Source organism: Myotis yumanensis, unplaced genomic scaffold (assembly GCF_028538775.1).
Source record: "Myotis yumanensis isolate MYYU_CA2020_CCGP unplaced genomic scaffold, mMyoYum1.0.hap1 SCAF_10, whole genome shotgun sequence".
Lineage (NCBI taxonomy): Eukaryota > Metazoa > Chordata > Mammalia > Chiroptera > Vespertilionidae > Myotis > Myotis yumanensis.
In genome coordinates, this window is record NW_027223761.1 from 28849640 (window position 1) to 28869103 (window position 19464).

The 19464-nt window shown below is 45.9% G+C and overlaps 1 protein-coding gene across 4 annotated transcripts in view; it reads right to left on the reverse strand.

Moving 5' to 3' along the window:
• Nucleotides 1-19464, reverse strand: part of NAV2 (neuron navigator 2) — a 366387-nt gene that overhangs the window by 226852 nt on the left and 120071 nt on the right. For all 4 annotated transcript variants that reach the window (XM_070428165.1, XM_070428164.1, XM_070428167.1 and 1 more), the window contains exons 2-3: nucleotides 11926-12043; nucleotides 3461-3513 (exon numbers count right to left, since the gene is read on the reverse strand). In XM_070428165.1, coding sequence (XP_070284266.1) covers nucleotides 3461-3513; nucleotides 11926-12043 — 171 coding nt within the window. The remainder of the gene's footprint in view (nucleotides 1-3460; nucleotides 3514-11925; nucleotides 12044-19464) is intronic.

Genomic DNA, 19464 nt, shown 5'->3' on the forward strand with positions numbered 1-19464 from the left:
AAAATATTAACCACCACTTCCCACCAGGTAGGGGTTTCCTTTTCCAGATCCCCTGGTTCAACTCCTACCCACAGGAGTTGATGATGTTTATTTTCCTTTTGGAGACTTTGCTCCCGGGTCCAATGGGGGTTGCTCTGTGAGCTGTGGCAATTTGTGGAGCAGGGATGAACGCAGGCTTGTGCTGGGTCTGAAAAGACCACCATGCCTGTGGGGTCTGTTGTACTCTGGGCTTGTCCATGCCTCAGCCCTCACCTTGGATGCAACATGACAAAGGGTTGATGTTGCTGGGAGGCAGGGAGAATGTCACCAGACACAGCTCATAGCACTCGGGGAGGATCATTAAAAAGATATTGCAAAACCTTCTTCAGCAGGGTCTGTGACACCCTCAGGGAAACTGATTCTCCAGAAATGGGAATGCTTGTCCACCCATCACCCTGCTGTGGCAAACCCTCTTGCCTTTGAGACTCGCCCCTTAGAAGTTATGCTAAAACCTCCCCAGTGCCTGCGGTGGAATGGGCCCCAGTGCCCCGCACAGGAGCCTGTGGGAACAGCTGCACTGTCCCGTTGTTCTCGTTGTCCTCTGGTCTCCTGCCTACTCATCACTGAGTTCCCTGAGGGCAGGAATCACATGTTGTTCACCAAGGGTATTCCTTTGGCCTAGCCCAGTGCCTGGCATTCGTTGGCACTCTGTGATGTTTGTCAATTGACTGGCTAAAAGTATGCAATGTCATGCCCAGGGTTGTGCACTGAGACGCCTGGAATCTAGTCCACATGCCACAACTATCTGCTTTTACGTCCCCATGGTCTGGATACAGAGTAGGACTCGAAGCAGAGCCTGGAGTGCAGGAGTCAGAGCAGGGAACAGAGCCTGGGCTCTGGTGCGTCAGGAGGAAGAGGGTAAGTGAGAGGGTTGGAGCAAGAGGTGCAGGCTTGTGCCTCCCACTACAAAATCAAAGCTCATATTCCTCCCCACCGGTAAGCTGATGAAGTGAATTTCCCCTTTTGTAACTGGAATAACACCCATTTTTCCTGCTCTGGGATGAAATTGCTTTTCTTTGGCTCCATTATTAAAGGGCCCTGAAGATGCTCTGTTTTCTTAGAGAGTGAGCACATTAACGCCATGCTGGTTATTTTCAAGGGACTGACAGTTACCCTCCCAACAGGTACACTCCCCACCTTCTCAACTCATTGTGCGTCATCTTCCTTTTATCAGCACGATGCTCTCCACATACCGTTTCCTCTGGACTCCTCCAAACAAGCAACATTCAGCAAACAACACGTCTCTATCATTAGCCTCCCTAAACAAGGCCTAAGTTAACCTAGGAATCTAGAAACGGTGGCCCATCCACTATGCTATATTCTCAAATTGTGCTTCCCAAGAATAGAAATGCTCCACTCTATATGCTCTCTCTTTCTCTCTCTCTCTCTCTCTCTCTCTCTCTCTCACACACACACACACACACACACACACGTGTCCTATTAGCCAGAACAACACCAGGCTTGTCTATAAGAACTTCCCGTGTGCCCCAGGCCAGTTCTGCCTTATGAATTTGTCACTGTTTTGTAATATAGGGGAAAGGACAATGGCTCTGTTGTCCTTATCATCATCCTTCTCATTACCTACAGAGTGGAATGACTGTGGTGGGGGTTCTTACATCTTCCTGGACTCGCATCCTGTAGCTGAACTGTGTTCTCTGCTACGTTTGCCACCAGACCACGTCTGCCTCCCTGCCCCTAAGCTGGAACTCATCACCACAGGCAATTATAAAATTTTTATATCCTTGCATTCTAAAAAAAAGTCCATAAAACAAAACAGCACTTCCACAGCTGAAAGAGTTATGGAGAAACCACAAAATTGCACTGGTACTAGGATAGTTTATAAATAAGATATTAACATCTACAACTGAATTTTCACAAAAGAACCTGGGGTGAGAATCTTATTTTATAAGTTTGAAAGTGGACTTTAACAACAGACAACACCCCCAGTAGAAGGTGCGGAAAATACAAATGTTCCCAATAGAATAAAAGGTTCACTACCTTCAAATGTCAGTTCTACATACGAATTAGCCTGAGCTGGGATGCAGGCATTGACATCTACCCCAGGAGGAAATACTGCATCTCTTCCATGTGAAGATATAACTGCATGCGTAAAATGCCTGTACTAAAATTAAGTCTTCTATCCTCCAAATTTTCTCAATTATTAATACACTAGACAGCTGCAGTAGCTCTAGCAAAAATAGCAGCCACGCTTTTCCAAAAGTCAAAGCAGCCACACTTTCTATGTAAGGACTGGTTGCTCTCTGGATCAAACGAAAAGAAACAATCTCCAATGGGACAATAAAACAAAGAAATATGTTTCAGAATGTACACTGAAAAGTGACTTTTCCCCACCACACACACACACACACACACACACACACACTCACCCTCTCTATTATGAAAAGCTGTGTACATGAAAAAAAAGTCGACTGAACAGGCTATCTGTCCAACTCATTGGGATAATAACAATTCAGAAAATTAGATAGTGCACCCAAGTCATTTTAGTGCATTCTGGAATGAGACTATCAAATTGTGCCTACTCAACTGGAGTGAGGTGAGGTTAGAAAAGAAATTATCCTTTTTTTTAGATTTCTAGAAGCAAATTAATGTCTGGGGGGCGGGGGAGGGGGGGGGCGAGTGGAGAGTTGTCCTTAAGTTGCTACCTTCATATTAAACAGGCATTAGCATTATTAACAGACTCTGATAATATACATCCTTTGTGTAAATATCCATGTTTGAGGGAAAAGCTAAGCACTCAGAGCATCAAAATTTAATGTTTTCTCAACTCGACAGTGATGATGAATTTTAATTCAATGGTTACATGCAGAACATGCAACAAGCAAAGAATAGATTTTAAAAGATTCTTTAAAAAGAAGCTTTAATATCAGAGCTCAAGCAAGCACATCACAGCAGAGGGAATATCACTTGTCAAGGTTACGTTGAGAATGATCTGCATATAATTCATTTCCCGTCACAGTTCTGATTTCACATTGTTCTAACCTTTAAAGGGAATCAGACCACATGCCTTCATTTCTGAGTAGGGAGATACCACCGCCTCATCAGGCCTCAGCTTCATACACAAGCAGAAATTGCTGTGGGTCTTTAAGGAACCAGAACAAGTCAGAACAGTCCAAGTTCTAAACAAGCATATGTTTGCACCGGTTCTGCACAATTTGTTCCTAAGAGCAAGCACCATACTTTGTTGCTGCTGTCTCACCATCTACATAAAAATCACAGCCATTTTGCAGTAAATGCCAACAAATGTCAGAAGAGCAGACCGTGGCTACTTGGAAATGGCTGTTAGTTTATTAATATAATCCCCCAGAGTAAAGCTTATGGCGTGAATGTTTTCAAGGTGGTCAATATCATTCAGAGGCAGGGCTAACATGACACCAGCACTCTCTACCCCTGTACCACTTACCATTTGCGATCTGTTCTTCGGACAGCCATTGATGTCTTCAATCTTCTCATTTGCTGAAAAAGGAAACACAAGTCAGAAAAATAAATCACCACCACAGACACTTGGAATCGTGATGTTCAGGACCCTTGAGGCCAACCAAGTCCTAAGGCCTAAACTGGGTTTGTCCAATCAGCACAGGCATGTGAAATACTGAGAGGCATCTAGCAAGCTTTAGGACTTACTCATCAAGCTGCCGTCCTCCAGGGACAGCTGGGCCAAGGTCATCATCTAAAGCAGAGACAACTGCATTGACGACAGTTTTGGAGCAACGGGGCATCGTGGAAATTAAGACTGGGACCGTGCTTTAGGCTCTCAGACAGGCAAGAGCAACTTCCCAACAAAAGAGGGGCTGGTTCAGAGTGGATCAGTCTAGCTACGACTCAGCTCCAGGGCACAAAAGCTATAGATGATATCATGTCACCCCATCTTTAGGCAGATATACGAACATTGCTTTATACTAACAGAATTACTAATAATCCTATTCCCAACTGGTGGCAAACAGGGAAAATGAGAGAGTGCGACTTAAAAATGGCTCATTCAAGGTGCCATGGTAAGTCCAAACTAGATCTGGGATACTCTTGAAGTCATAGTAGCTTTTACCTAGTAAGAGAAGTGAAAGCAAGTGGGTGCACTGAATTAACTGGAAATCAAATACCAATAACAGGGAAGAAAGGGCCAGTCTCCCATGGTGAAGTGTGAAGGACCCCCTGCAGAATGAGCCCAGGATATCTCTGAGGGTAGAGTTTGTGATTGCAGCTGCCCCCAAACAACAGTACATGTGGAGGTCAGGACACTGGCTCTAGGGGCAGATACTCCCGTCTGAATCCCACCTCTACAGATTCTCAGCTGTGTGACCTTGGCCATGTCACTCTACCTCTCTGGGCTAAAGTTTCCACATCTATGAGATGGAGCTCATGCTACCTATGTCACAGGAGGAGCTATGAGAAATAGATTACATAATGCCAGTAAAATGCTTAGCACAGTGCCTAGCACACAGTGTGTTCTATAAATGGTAGCGATCAGAAATGGTAGACATGCTTACCTATGATGTCTCCATCTGAGTTAAGCCCAGAAACTCAGCAGGAATCCACAGTAAAGAACTAAGGATCTGCCTTTTTTTTGTGAAGCCTTTATAAGCTTCTTCTCCAATTCCATGACCTCTCACCCCATTGTCCCACCCGGGAGGATAAGGCACACTCAGTTCTGAAAAAATAATCCATAAACATCCCATCAAATGTTCATGAATACAATGCCTAAAACTTCCATGAAGACAAAAGACATTAAAAATTCTCTGAAAAGGGTAACGGAATCAAAGCGTCCCACACCTCTAGGGTTTTAGAACACCTGAACCTAAACACAGCTCTCCATCGCTTCAGTTGGGCTTATTCTGCTCTCTCTAGTGTTTCTTCCTTGAGAGAGAAGTGAAATAAGAAAGCTAACTAGTGACAAGAAATTGTTTAAAAACCGAATTACCATGAGACTGGATGGTATACATACAATCTAATCTACACTGCCTTTAGAAGTTGCCAAAAGTAAATTTGCAAAACAAACAAACAAACAAAAGTAAGGTGGGCTTATGACCCACCTGGGGAGATCTTCAGGGACCCAATGAGTTTTCCCAAGAGAACACTGGATTAGGCATTTTAGAAAGCCTCTTCCACCACTGCTTCTCCTACTCCCAAAAGAGGTGTCACAGAGCATTTAAAAAGCACACAAGCCCTGGTCAGTGTGGTTCAATTGATTGAAGCATCATCCTGTCCACTAAAAGGTTATGGGTTCAATCCCTGGTGGGAGCATGTGCATTCTCTCTCTCTCTCTTTCTCTCTCTCTCTCTCTCCCCCTCCTTTCCTCCCTCCATCCCTCCCTCCATCTAAAATCAGTTAAAAATAAAAAGCATGTAAAAGATGCACAATGAATGGGATTTAAATGAATGGATATTGGTTCTTAAGTTCACCAGAAAACACAGCCAGAATAAAACATTCCTACGTAAACTCCGCAAGAACAAGGACTTCCATCTCCTTTGTTTCCTACTGTAACCCCAGAGCTCTGGGCAGTGAGACACACAGTGACCACTCAGTAAATATTTGTTGAGTGGAACTAAGGAATGAATACTCTGACCATTTCAAACAATCAAAAGTGCTACTGCCTGTTTTGTCCTCTCACTTGTAAATATAGATGTGCATATTGAAAATTTTAAAAAAAATGATCCTTGACGAATGTCACTCCTGCATCCTTGAGAAACAATGGCAGCCCTGCAGTGTGACAGTAGATTTTGATATACCACACTTGAGAATAAATTGTGGCTTTGGGGCGTCAATGACACTCAAGATATCTTCCAACTGGATACTCATGATGGCCAAAGTCATTGGATTCTGCCCAGATCAGCATTAGGTCATTAGTGTCCATAAAACGAAGGATGGATAACTGAGATCTAAGAAATCATTTTAAAGATTCTTTATGTATCTTCTGGATAAATGAAACCAAAAGCTTGATCTAATTACTTCTTGATTCCTTTTCATGGTCTGTCCCCTAAACCATAGTCAAGTGCTCCTTGAATTCAAATGATCACAAGTCTTACGAGCCTAATTCTGCCATTTACAACATTCAAAATAAAACAGTGGGATCGAGCCTATTCCTGACCACGCTAAAGGGTACATGGGAAGAGATCAATCAAACAACTAAGCCCAAACTCAAAATAAACACTGAATAAAAATGCAAAGCGAGTCTTGGACATCCTGGCTTCCAATTTCATGTAATTTAAAGACTTCTCCTTTAAATTCTCAAGTATGTCTAAGGTTGTCATAAACACTTACAGTGATAATAGCAGTTCTGATTCTGCTAGTAAAAAGGAAGAAGAACTTGGTCTTCAGAGCCAAATTTATTAAATCTTGTAGGGGGTCTTTGGCTACAGCCCCAAAACAGATAACCAGATGCAAAGGCATTGGTCCCCAAAGTCCTCAACTGTGATTACAACTGGCATCCAATGGTAATTTATTCATCCCAGCATGCTCAACACATTCTTAGCCCATTAATGTAGTAACTTATCAGCAAGGTAACACTTTAGTAACTGGAAAGCATTACTGCACTTTTTAAATAAGAAAAGTGGCATCAAACTCATTACTTTTCCAAAGATCTCCTCTGATAAGTTCAGAGCAATTCACCAGCCCATGCATCCATTCATGGTCCTATGTATGTGGGAAAAGAGAGAAACTGGCTGCCCAGAAAGGCAGGTGACTTACCCAAGATCACTCAATGCTAGTAGGTCATCAAGAGAAAGACGGTACACTCCTGCGTGTTCGAATTCCCTAGTTGTGCTCAGAGGCAGCCCAGATGGTGATAGAAAATAAGCTATCAGCTCTCTTCACCTCTAACAGGAAAACTGTTCCTCTAGGTCTTGGCTTCCTCCTTCTCTCCAAACCTCTCGGTCCATCCTGTTTCCCTCCTTCTCTCTCGCCTCTTTCTTGTTGTTCTCCTGCCTCTGCCCCTTTCCTGAATCCAGCCCCTTCTGGTGTCCTTTAGGACAGAGATGTAAGCAGGAAAGGGGAGCTGTCTCTCCCTCTTGATTCGTGCTAGTTATCCTGGCCTCGTAAACCTTTCTACTAACTCATGGAGATGGCACCGCGATGGCAACTGCTGGCTTTGGGCAGCTCATGACTCAGGAGGGTAATCACACTAATAAGAGGTTGAACTCAGAGAGACCCAGCCCTCGGTCACTAAAGAAAGGACACAAAGAGGCAGCAAAGGTCCATTTCTGCCTCACGGGCGGATGGCAATGATGGAAAAATGGAGACCCAAATAACCCCCCTATCTAAGAAGCCCACCTTCAGGTGGAATAGATGAAGACTTAGATAGGAGCAGTGTCCGTGAAAAGCATTTAAGGTTTTCCTTCAAGTCATTCCCCAACCTGAAAATCAGCTCTTTCATCCATTGGCTCTTGTACTGAAGCTAAAGGCCAGAATTCACTGCCTGGTACTGGGTAGCCCTGCCTGACTTTGCCTTGTTGACCCTCTGACTCTATGCTCCAGCTGTTTTACACACGGTTTCCTCCACCAGGAATGCCCTTCCTGACTGCTTCGCCTAGTAACTCCACCCTAACTGACTCCAAGTTTAGCTTATAGGAAATTCCTTATAGGTAAATTCCCTGATTCTCCCCCTCCCCACCCCCCTCACTCAAAATCATGAGTCAGGCCTCATAGCACCACAAGTCCTTAATCATTATGCACAATACTCCTCCAGAATCTAGCGAGAGGCTGTCCCGTAAAGGGACAATCTCCCTTCCTGCAAGTATTGATGGGCCTTTATTGAGATACTTTCTTTTTAACTTTATATTTTGAAATAACTTCAAACTTGCAGAAAAGTGACAGGAATAGTACAGAGAATTCCTTCATCCCTTCTCATTTTCTCTCCCCTGCCCCCACCCCCACCCCCACCCTAATCCCTTTTTCTTTATAGGGCACACTCTTTTTCTGAATTATTTTTCTATAGTCTACATCTATCATGTCCTTTGCCCCTTATACTTAGCATGTATTTTCAAAGGACAAGAATATTATCTAACAGCAGAGTTAGAAAATTCAGAAAATTTAGCATTGAAATAATTCCAATGTTCCAATTCTGTCAATTGACGTAAAAAAAAATGTCCTTTATAGCATTTTATTCCAGGCCAGGACCACAAAGTACATTCAGCTGTCATGTCTCATTAGTCTTGAACGATCTCTCAGCTTCCTTTGTCTTTCACAGCACTGACGTTCTGGAACAATACAGGCCAGCTTTGTTTTTAATAGAATGTTCCACAATTTGGGTTTGCCTAAGATTCCTCAGGATTAGTTTCAGGTTTTCCACCCCTGACTGGATTCAGCATCAGTGCTGTGTTCTCTCAGTTATGACACCAGGAGCACGTTGACATCCATCTGTCCCTTACCAGTAATGTCATCTTGACCCCCTGGCCATGATGTCTGGATTCTCCCCTGTGTGGTTACTATATTTCCCTGGGAACCAATAAGCAATTAGTGAGAGACACTGAGACCATGCAAATAGTCTGCTCCTCATCAAACTTCCTTCTCTCGATTTCTGCATCCATTGGTAATTCTCGCCTTAACTAATCTTTACCGAAAGGTTGTGCTTCCCTCCACATTTATCGGTCAGCATTCTCCTGGACAGTGGGGCCCTCCCTGCTCCATTGATGTATCTATCTGTCTATCAGTATAGACTTACAGAGTTCCATTTTGTTCCATGGTTATAATCCATGACCATCCTCAACTATTTTGAAGCTCTCATTGTATCTGATTAGATTGTTTTTTGTTGCCCTGGAGGAAAGAACTAGTACTTGTACGGAGATACCACCAAGGGGGTAGATTTCAACCTAATAAAAGAGCTTTTGAAGGATTCCAATTCTCCACGTTAGATCTAGTTTCCTGAGCAGGTAGTAAGTTGCCCATCATAGTATTTAACAGAGTTTATTAACTGCATACATGCATCAGGTTGGGGCTTCTAAAGGTCCCTTCCTAAACTTAGAGCTAAGAGTTGCAGCAGAGTCCTGGAAAGGAAGAAGGTATGACATACAGTTTAGAAGAATGTTTAGAAGAATATCGAATGCTGAGAAGGGGAAACCTCCTGGCCACCTGTTGGAAAAATTCGACCCAGACTTTCAGAAGCAGGGGCTGCAGTGCATAAAATTCTCATCCCTAATCCTTGCTAAATGCTGTGAACCCAGAAAAGAAGATGACGCAGACCCAGGGCCAGGACAGCAGCCGGTGGAATGATAGAGGTCCCTCCAGCCTCTCCTGCAGGGCTGCTGGCCTGAAGGGTCGCCTGGTCACGGGCACTCACTTGAGCCTCTGACGCCTACTTCAGTAGCTCCAGGCCCAGAGGAGTAACTGTCTAGCAATGCTGATGTCATCTGAGTAGATTCAGGGAAACAACCTCCTGAGTAACAGGAAGAACCATGCTGGCTTACATTTCTGTAGCACTATGTTTACTGAATTCACGACATACATACTACCATCCACCACTTCTGGGCCCCCGACAGACATCACTAATCTATCATGACACACTGACACTGCTACCAAAGCCTCATCATCCTTCTCCACAAACCATTCTAGGCAGCACCTACCAGATGCTATCCAAGAATACTTTACAGTTTTTAAACATATTTCATATTTGATACCTACCTGGCATTTCATAAAACTGCCACAAAAGCAGACAAAGCAGGCATGGCTGTGCCCATTGTGAAGAAGGGGAAACAGAGATAGCGGAAGTTAAGTGACTTTTCGGAGGTCCCTCAGTGGGGAGGGATGGAGCCGGGATGAGGGCAAGGCCTCTGGGCACGGTCCTCTCCCACTTTCTGTCTTTCTGTCTGTGCTGAAAGCAGAGAGGACTCCTGGTAGAAACACTCTGCATGGCCCAAGACTCAATGAGAGTTGGTCCATTACATGATGTGACCCTGCTGAGATGGGGAACCAAACCCAGCTCAGGTGCAAGTCATCTCTTACAGGCAGGCCTTTCCAAGAAGATGCTACTCCTTGCAAGGTTACAAGCCTTGCACACTTGTCTCCAGTCCCAGCAAGGAGCAGAATGCTGGCCACAGTCAGTGCTCCATGACTGCCTACTGAACTGAAGGGAAGAGAGGAAGAGCCTTGTACTGGGTTCAGTGTCTCTGGATTAACAGGGGGGTATAATACCGCCAAGCACAGAACAGAACTTTCTGAAGCAGACTCACCCAGCTTAGATTCCCCTTGCACACTAGTGATGTGATATTGAGCTACTGGCTCATGGAGCTCAGTTTCTGCATCTGTAAAATAGGGAGAATACTGCCTACTTCATAGAGATGTAGAGGAAATTAAATGAGAGAAACATTCAAAAGAGCTTGGTAGGAGTGATGATAAAGAGGAGGAGGAAGAGGATGAAAAGAAGAAAGCAGTGTGGCAGATCCAAGAATCCTCTCACCTAAGTTTAAACCCTTGTACAACACTCTCCTGTTGAGTGTGGTGGGACCAAGGGTTTATTTTTAACCAACAGGATATGGCAAAGGTGATAGGATGGTACATTCTATAAGGTTCTTTCTCCCAACAAAAACCTTTTTTCTCTTGCTGATACTGAAGAAGTTGACCAAAGTGGCCATGTTGGAAGACCCATATGGCCAGAAGCTGAGAGGGGCTTCTAGGAGCTGAGAGGGGCCTATAGTGAACAACCAGCAAGAAGTCAGGACTCACCTCCTATACCTGCAAGGAGATAAATTCCACCAACTCTCTGAGTGACCTGGACCTCTCCCTGTTCAAGCCTCCAGATGAGAACGCAACCCTGGCCGACACCTGGACTACAACCTTGCACAGGCGCCCCGCTAAGTCACGCCTGCACCCCCAGTACACAGTCACTGCGAGATCATAGATATTCATTGTGTTAAGCTGCTAAGTTTGTGGCAATTCGTTTACAGTAACAGAAACTAATCCAGGGAGGAGAGGAAAAAGGAGAGATGGAAAAGGAGGACCAATGGAATCTAGTCTGAAGAACCCCATCTCAGGACAGCAGGGAAGCTTCTTTCGCCTTGAGTGACAACCACAGTCCAAAAGTTTTAGCTAAGGGCCGACATGCCTGTGTTTTCAGGCACAGCCCCCACAGATGTGAGCAGAGTTACAACTAAACAAGGCTACTTCTCACACTTGAAGGGTACGCAACTTTCCCAACAATACAACACCCAAGGGGCTGTCCTTTCTCTGTGCCTTCTCTCTTGGCATGAGTTGGCCGTTGCCAGCAACAACACTCAGCCTAATGCCATATATCTGACCTCCTGCCTTCTCGGTCTGCTGAGCTCCCGGGCAGGACCCCTGGGCACATCCCTTAAAGCCCAAGGCAAAGCTGCCCTCCTGAACCAACCCTCTCCTCCTAGCACATGGCCATGGCATTAACAACCCCACCACCCTGTTCCCTTCCCCTAGTGCTAAAACCAGAACCAGCCCTCTCCAGAGTCTGATCCTTTGACTTCTCAAGCCCAATTAGATTTGGCAGGATGAAACCAACCTCATGTTGCTTTTTAAAATTTTTTTATTTTTTGGAAATATTTCCAGAGGAACCCACACAAAAGGTACCAACAGAGAAGGGGCGAGAATGAGAGAATGTGAGAGCCAGAAAGACAGTAGGAGGTCTGAAGGAGGGCAGAGAGCCCGTCCCAAACCACCAGCATCTTCTTCTAGCCTTGGCCAAAGTCTTTCTTTTCAGACGATCAAGATGAGATTGCTATGTGGGTGATCTTATCAGGAAAAAGGAGCTGGTACCCACACTCCCCGAGCACCAGCCAAATAAATTCTCAACATATGGGACAGGAATATCGTATTTCTCTTAGAGATTACAGTGTTCCATTCCCCTTGCTCTACTCGACCCTGCCTGGGTCTCCACGGTGACTCATCCATCCCCGGCGTAAAATCTGCTCTTACCCACAACCTGGATGATCTGAGCCAGGAGGACACCGTCCGTCACATCTTGCTGGAGATCCTTGATGAGACGTTTGTGGCCTGATTTGGCTAGATAGTGATTGGCCCAGTCCGTGTAGATCTGCAAAAGAGCAAAGAAGCAACTTTAGGAAGCCAGTCGGACCCCATCTGGTCTGAGGCAGCTGCTTGGGCCTGTGCAGCAGCCCCCGTCCCGCGGGTGAGCTGTCTGGGGCCAGCCAGCACCATTAACATTCAGGGCATTGTGCCGAGGGGGCATTCAGCAGCCATAGCTGGGCTTTCGCCTATTGAGAGATCTGCCGTCAAGGCTCAGGGAAAAGCTAAAGAAAGCTTCAAAACACGCAGAGGCCTGAATGGGCCAGGGGACACGGAACTAAACAGTCTGCGCCAGACGCTTTGAGAGGCTGAGGCTCTAAATGCAAGAGAGGCCTCCTCCACCCCACCGCCGCCACCCCGCCCCGTCCAATCTTTTTCTCTTTATTGAGAAAACGTATGGGGAGGTTACCACCCAATAGGCATCTTTTAATGGGCCATTTCTGGGTATGAAGGGCTATTGAGTTAACCGAGTTCTCAGGAGCCTGGGTCCCTTGTAAAAAAAAAAAGCCAAGTACGAAAACACAGAGCCCCTCAATTACTCTTGTGTGAGTAGAGTTATTGATGGCCTCGCAGTAATCTCAAATTTAATCGGTGTAATTGAAAAGCCAGGCATCGTGTCCACTGTTGGGATTCTGTGAACAAAACCCAGCAAATTCCAACATATCTGAATGCAGCATTGGTGTACACCACACCCCGAAAGGCAGAGGCTGGGTCGCCCATGAGATCAGGAGTGCAGACCCCTTTGCAGCCATACACAGACCTGCTCCTCTCGGTCACATAATCAGCACAAAAGGATGTTTTCTTCCAAACAGGCCAACAAGCATGAAAAAGCTCTCATTGAAAACTTTCCTAACTGACATAAGCCAAATGCAAACACAATTTAAAACCTCCTTACCAATTTTGAGTGCTAAGCTCCATGCATGGATTTCTGAGCTAATGGAGGGATATGTAGACCACATTTATCAGCACTTTTTCTCCCCCAGAGTGGTACAAGCAAATGACTACTCAAAAAAGATAACTATCCTACCTCAACTGGGCATTTATTAGCACCAACAGTTCACAGACTAACCCATATGGTGTCTGCATCCAAATGATAAAGGTTATCATGGTATCTCCAGCAGCCGGCCTGTAGACCTCCTGTGACTAAAGAGCAGCGGGAGCCCTGCCCTTACCGGGACTCTCGCCCTCCATCCTATTCTTCAGAACATCCTGCCCAAAGTACTCTCACACAATGGGGCCCTCCTTGCCTCTCAGGGCCCTGGGATGGGGTCTGTCGGTCAGGGCCTGATCTTGCAAAGCAGAGAGGGGGCACCTCTGACTACTCCACCTGGGACTGTAAGGGTATCATCCCCAAAAGGGAAAGGCAGGACTGCACTTTCTGTCTCCTTAAGACCTAAGAACAGATTAGCCCTGCCCACCCCACCCCGACCCGGAAGCCCAGTCTTCCAGTGCAGAGACCCACAAATGCACTGCACACTGCAGTGTGGTGCTATTTCACACCTGGGACCACCCTTAAATCCTCCTTACTTTCCTTCCCTGTGACTTCCAAGTTGCCAGAGATTAAACATCTAATAAAGCAAAAGATCATTTTCAACTTTGTAAGCACTGAGAAAGCTAAGGAAATGGTGTGCCATCTTGGTCATCACAGTGGCCAATCTGAAAAGTCAAGGATCATTAAATGAAATTGTTAACAGGGCAAGAGGGAGGGAGAAAAACATTGAAAGGCAAAGGGCCAGATCTGTGTCCAAGTCATGTAAGTAGCTGGTACACCAGGGAGAGCTTTTAATGTTGCACAGCAGTCAGAAATGGCTCTGCCAAAGAAATGAATCTCCCTACCTCAAGCGGTTTAAAACAAGAGCTCTTCTTCTCTGAGCTTTAATCCACCGGCACACCACTGCCAACTTAATCTCCCAGAGCACAGCTCTCATTTGACCGCCTGCTCAAAAGATCATCAATGACTCCCCACTTCCCACTGAATTAAAGTTCTCAGCGATCACACTGAGATTCAAGGGCGTCGTATTATCCCCTGCTCTTCCCCAGACCATATCTGACCCTTTTGCAGAGGAGGCAGTGCGTGTGGAAATTAAGCGCATGGGTTTTAGAATTGACCAAGTCAAGTAGGCCCCTGGCTCTGGGCAAATGAATTTCTATTAGCTTTGCTCAGACCTCAGTTTTATCCTCCATACAATGGAGATTATGCCAAATATATTAGAAACAGGGAGTGGCACATTGGGAGCCGGCCAAACCCAGCTGACATGTGTTTATAAACAAAGTTCTACTGGTACGGTCACACCATGTGCTGTCCATGGCTGCTTTCACGCTACAATGCAGAGTTGAGTAGTGGTGACAGACCTTTTGGCCCACAAAGCCTCAAATATTTACTCTCCAGCTTTTTACAGAAAAAAATAAAATTTCCACTTACTCTGTGTTACAGCGACTGAAGGAGATATGTCTACACATACCAAGTGCTCAGTGGTAATGATTAAGCTGACCCTTAGGAAAATGACAAACCTCACACTTCCCAGCCTCCAAACGCATGCCGGTCCTCCCACCCTAGTGCCTCCACCTAGGGCCACCCTGCAAGGCCCAACCCAATGCCAGTCCCCAGCCTCCCTCCCATGAAGCCCCTCGTGATTCCCTGATTGCATCCCGAGCTGCATATGATGCAGAGTGTAGAGAATTTGAACACTGGAACCACCTTCGCACCCTCACCATCATATTTTGGCAGAGAATGTGTCTTGCCCATCGTTGCTGCCTCACAGGGAGGGGGCACACGGCAGCAGGTCGGTAAGTGATTGCCCCGTTGAGCTGAACAGAAAGAAAAAAGGGCGAATCCTTGGGAAACTGATTACATTTGAGACTTAAATAATGTGTTCTCGCAGTGAATCCTCAAACCATGATCTCAAGTCTCTTTATCGATTGAAAAGAGCAAGGAAGAGAGAAAATAAATCACTCTATAGCTCAGGCTCATTAATCAGGATCCATCCCCAAGAATCATTAATTATCTGGAGTTTCCCCTCCCCTCCCTCGTCTCCAGCTCTCAACTTTTTGCATAAGTGAGTCACAAGAAAACACCCAGGTTTATTTTAAAAACCAGTTTCACAGGCCATGCTAAGAAGCCCTGACATGAGTCAGCCCCATCTACGTCACTAGCTGTCTCAGTAGTTCATGCAGTGAATACCATTCTCCCAAGGGGCACCCTTGGAAAATAAACCCACAATATCCCCAGGCATCAAAACAGACTCCCTCGGGGGATTGCACAACTCAGCAAAAATGGAGCTGGGTACGCGTGAAAGATTTGAGGCAGCGGCTAAGCTAAAGCATGCAGGCTTCCTGTCTAAGCCTCAGACACTCAGAATCCACCTCTCCAGAGCCGTCTCTTCCCCAGAGTTCTGGAGCCTTGAGGGCTGCTATTACTTTAACCCTGAGTCCACTGATCCTTGATCTGTGAACGTTCAGAAGAAATGAACAGCAAAAAAAACCACACAAGAAGAAAGAACAAAACCACCGTCCCCACCCCCAGCTCCAAAGAAACGAGTCTAGAGAAAAGCTCCAGAATCATTTCACCCTAGCATCTGAGGCGTCTTTCCCATTGCTTTCCCACTCTGATCCCTCCACCTGCCTGAGCCTAGCTCTCTCTCTCTACACCCCCAGGCTGCTGTCAAAGGCTCAAAGAAATAAAAGGGGGAAGGTGATGGCAGCTGAAGAGTGACTTTGTTTTGATTCACTTATTACCCCTGACAGAATTTCAAGGAGCATGCCAGTCATTTGTTTGCTTATAATGCCACATCCTTCCATATCACGCAGGCTGAAATCAAAGAGGGAAAATTTTGACAGATCGACTGAAGTAAAGAACCTGATTATTAGCTGTAACAAGAAAACATAATAATCGCACTGTGTTAAACCAATGAGGATAATACGTTTATACTGCAATTAGCCTTCAAGTGAAGTGGGGGGGGGGCGGCGGGAGGGGGAAGGGGTGACATTCTAAGTAAGGAACCCAAGAAAAATGCCACAAAACAAATGCACCTGTGGACTTAACTATAAATCCAGACCCATATGCCGGACAGCCTGATGGGGCCGGAAGGCAGTGTAGCATTAGGATAGCGGCTTCGGGAGAAGGGTGAAATGTATCTCTTGGAAAGAAATGCCAGTGTGAAGAGAAAGTGAGCCAGTCATTCAGCATCAGAGGTGCTTTCCGGTCGAGCAGTTGTAAAGAGAACACTACTGTTTGGCCTCCATTCAAGAGGTCTCACTCTAACTATGGCCACGTCATCAACATACTGTTTCCATGACTGAGCAGTATGTGATTAAATGGTTTAGATCTGCTTGTTCTGGTGTACAAAAATAATACTGCAACAATAGAATAGAGTGTATACCCAGAACCTGAATACCACTAAGAGTGATTATCTAATTATTCACAATTTTATGAAAATCAAAATGCACCATTTGTTATCAAGGGTAAAGCTGGTAACACGTTCACATCTGCATCCCCAGCATCTAGCAAGGAGTGTGCTACCTACCCCACAGGTACAGCCACATAACCTTTAAACTGCATGGGGTGGTGGGTGGGGCCTGAAATTAGCTGGTGGCTTTTCCCCTGCTCCCTGGTTTCTCAGAAGAGTCCCATTCTGCCCGATGTCCTTGGTGCCACCACATGCCCACCCAGAGGGCAATGACTCTCCTTCCATCCCACCTTTGCCATCTCCCAATGCATGACTTCAGTCATTTGTGCTTTTTCATAAATCCCAGTAATCATAAGGGCAGTATATTTGGAGTCTTGGGAGCTGGTGTGGACAAGGACTGAGATCTGGCTCTGCCTCTTACCAGCTGCGGGAGTCATGTTCTGGCTGGGGGCTGGGGTTGCTCACTTGTGTGACAGTGATGAACAGGGTTGTTTTATGGATTAAATGAGAGCATATGTGTCTGACACACAGGGTTAAATAAATGGTGCTTATTCATATGCCAATTAATAAACTCTAGGCTATCTAAATTCTGGGGAATAAGTTATTCTAGACTGTGGAGAGTTTACACTTCTGAGAGCCACACATTTTTATTCCATTGGAAATCTTTCCCAAATGGGTTATCATGATCCCTGCTTTTTAAATGAACCCAGTTTCACTTTTTCCTTGATGGCCCACAGACATTGCTATGAGTAATAGTGTTTGATGCCCTTAGGGCAGGGGTGGGCAAACTTTTTGACTCGAGGGCCACAATGGGCTCTTAAACTGGACCAGAGGCCCGGAACAAAAGCATGGATGGAGTGTTTGTGTGAACTAATATAAATTCAAAGTAAACATCATTACATAAAAGGGTACGGTCTTTTTTTTTTTTTTTTAGTTTTATTCATTTCAAATGGGCCGGATCCGGCCCACGGGCCGTAGTTTGCCCACGGCTGCCTTAGGGCCTGCTGAGTTGCTGGGCCTTTTGTAAAAGAGCCAGTTCCTTTCAAACTGGGTGTAAAGTAAGAGAAAGTACTGTTCAAGTCAGAGGCTTGATGGGACTTTGTGGCACCCCTTTGAGCTGCCCCCAGGTTCAGGAGAGAAGGCTTTTCAGCTGGTCTCCAGGCAGGTAAGGCTGCTGGGAAGCTGGGCTCCAGGAGCCCCAAGGTGTGACTGGGTTGTGTGTTCCTACCTGAGCACATGTGGAATGGTACCACCAGCCCTCCCTCTCGGCATACGTTTTGTAGTACGGTTAAGGTTTGCAATACGGCTAATATGAACTTATTTATACCAAGGAGTATACGTCTCTGCCTGGACCCAGAAGACAGTACATAGCAGCAGGAAGGGAGGAACCCACTGCTGTTTCCTCCCTTGTTATCTCCAGTAATCTACTTATCCACAACCACCAGAGATACACCCTGATACCTGCCCACTTGTGTGTATACATAGCAAGTGGCTAGAGAGAAGGGCAGGGCTTATCGCTAACCTGGATTTCCATCTTGCTCCACATCCTGGCACCATCCTTACTCCTGCTTTACCCATGAATATCAAGCCAAGATCCACTGCTTAGAGCCTCATGCCCACTCGGTGCTTTACGCAAGCACTGCCTGAGCAGCTGCCTGCACTGGGTTCTGCTCTCGCTGCAGTCTTACGTAGTGACTTCAAATGTCTATGGTGACTTCAGAGAACACCTGCTAGTCAGACCACTTAGGTTCCAATCATGCCTCAAGCACTCGGTGCCTGGCAGAGTTATCCTAGACAAATGACCTAAACTGCCTGAGCCTCAGCGTCCTCGTCTGTAAAATGGATCAACTGCCTATTCAGGTTATTGTGAGACAGTAATCTAACAGTGCAGGGCACATAGTAAGGGCGCAGTACGTGAGCTATGATGATTCCCAGGAAGAAGATGACATTCAATGCAAGCACTTTGCAAACAATGGATTCCTTTAGTTCTTGCTACTCTATTGGGAAAAAGATATTATTTCCTCCTTTTAACAAATGAGGAAATTGAGGCTCTGAGGGGTGACATGACTCTCCCAATGTCACGTGACAAGTATGCCGGGTTGGGAAGAAGTAACTAGCTCCTAATGATGCCACACGGCTGCTGAGAGGCCGGCACGGGAACACCAGCCATCGAAGGTCAAGTGCCACAGCAGTGTGGGAAAAGCAGCAGGAGAGGGCAAGGCTTATTGCACAATAGCCAACACAGTGTCACCCTGTCCTGCCCCTGGGAACAGAGTGGCCGCTTGTCACTCAGGGCTAACAGATCCAAGAGGGGAGCTGACACTTTCCCATGTCACCAAAGCACAAAGCAAACATAACTTCACAACAGTGTCACAAAACTAAAAATGCCAATAGGACATGAGTTACGGGTGCAGGACTGTATCCAAACAGGGAAACACTCAGGAGTAAAGTCCCCCAGTTCCAGACTGAAGTGGGGCAAGGCCAGCCTGAGACCCTTGCATTGAATGTCGGGCCGGGCCTGGGAACGGCCCAGGCCACACAATGGCTGCATTGTCTGTCAGGGACAGGAACAAGCAGCAGGTGGGCGTGCACAACAACTCCAGAGGTTTTGAAACTGTGCCTTTAGGAAAATAAACCAGGCTGGTGAACGTGCTGGGAGGGACTGGTGAGATCTTAAGGATGAGCATGTAGGCGCTTGCTTACTCCACACGTTGCGTTAACCCACTTTCAGTGCCTATGATCCCCCCTTTTCTGCACTCGGTTCTCTTGGGACAGGCATCGCTCTGCACCACATTCATATCAAACACAACACTTTCCCATTCACTTCCTCACTTGGTCAACATCACCTATGCATGAGGGATAGGTGCTTCTGTAAAAAGCCTACTGTGTACCAGGAGTTTACACCTGCGACCTCATCTATAATCTCTCCCTGCTGGGGTGACAGCTCCAGGAAGACAGGAATTTTTATCTGTTTTATTCACTGAAGTTTTCCAAATATCCAATACAGTGCCTGGCATGTAGT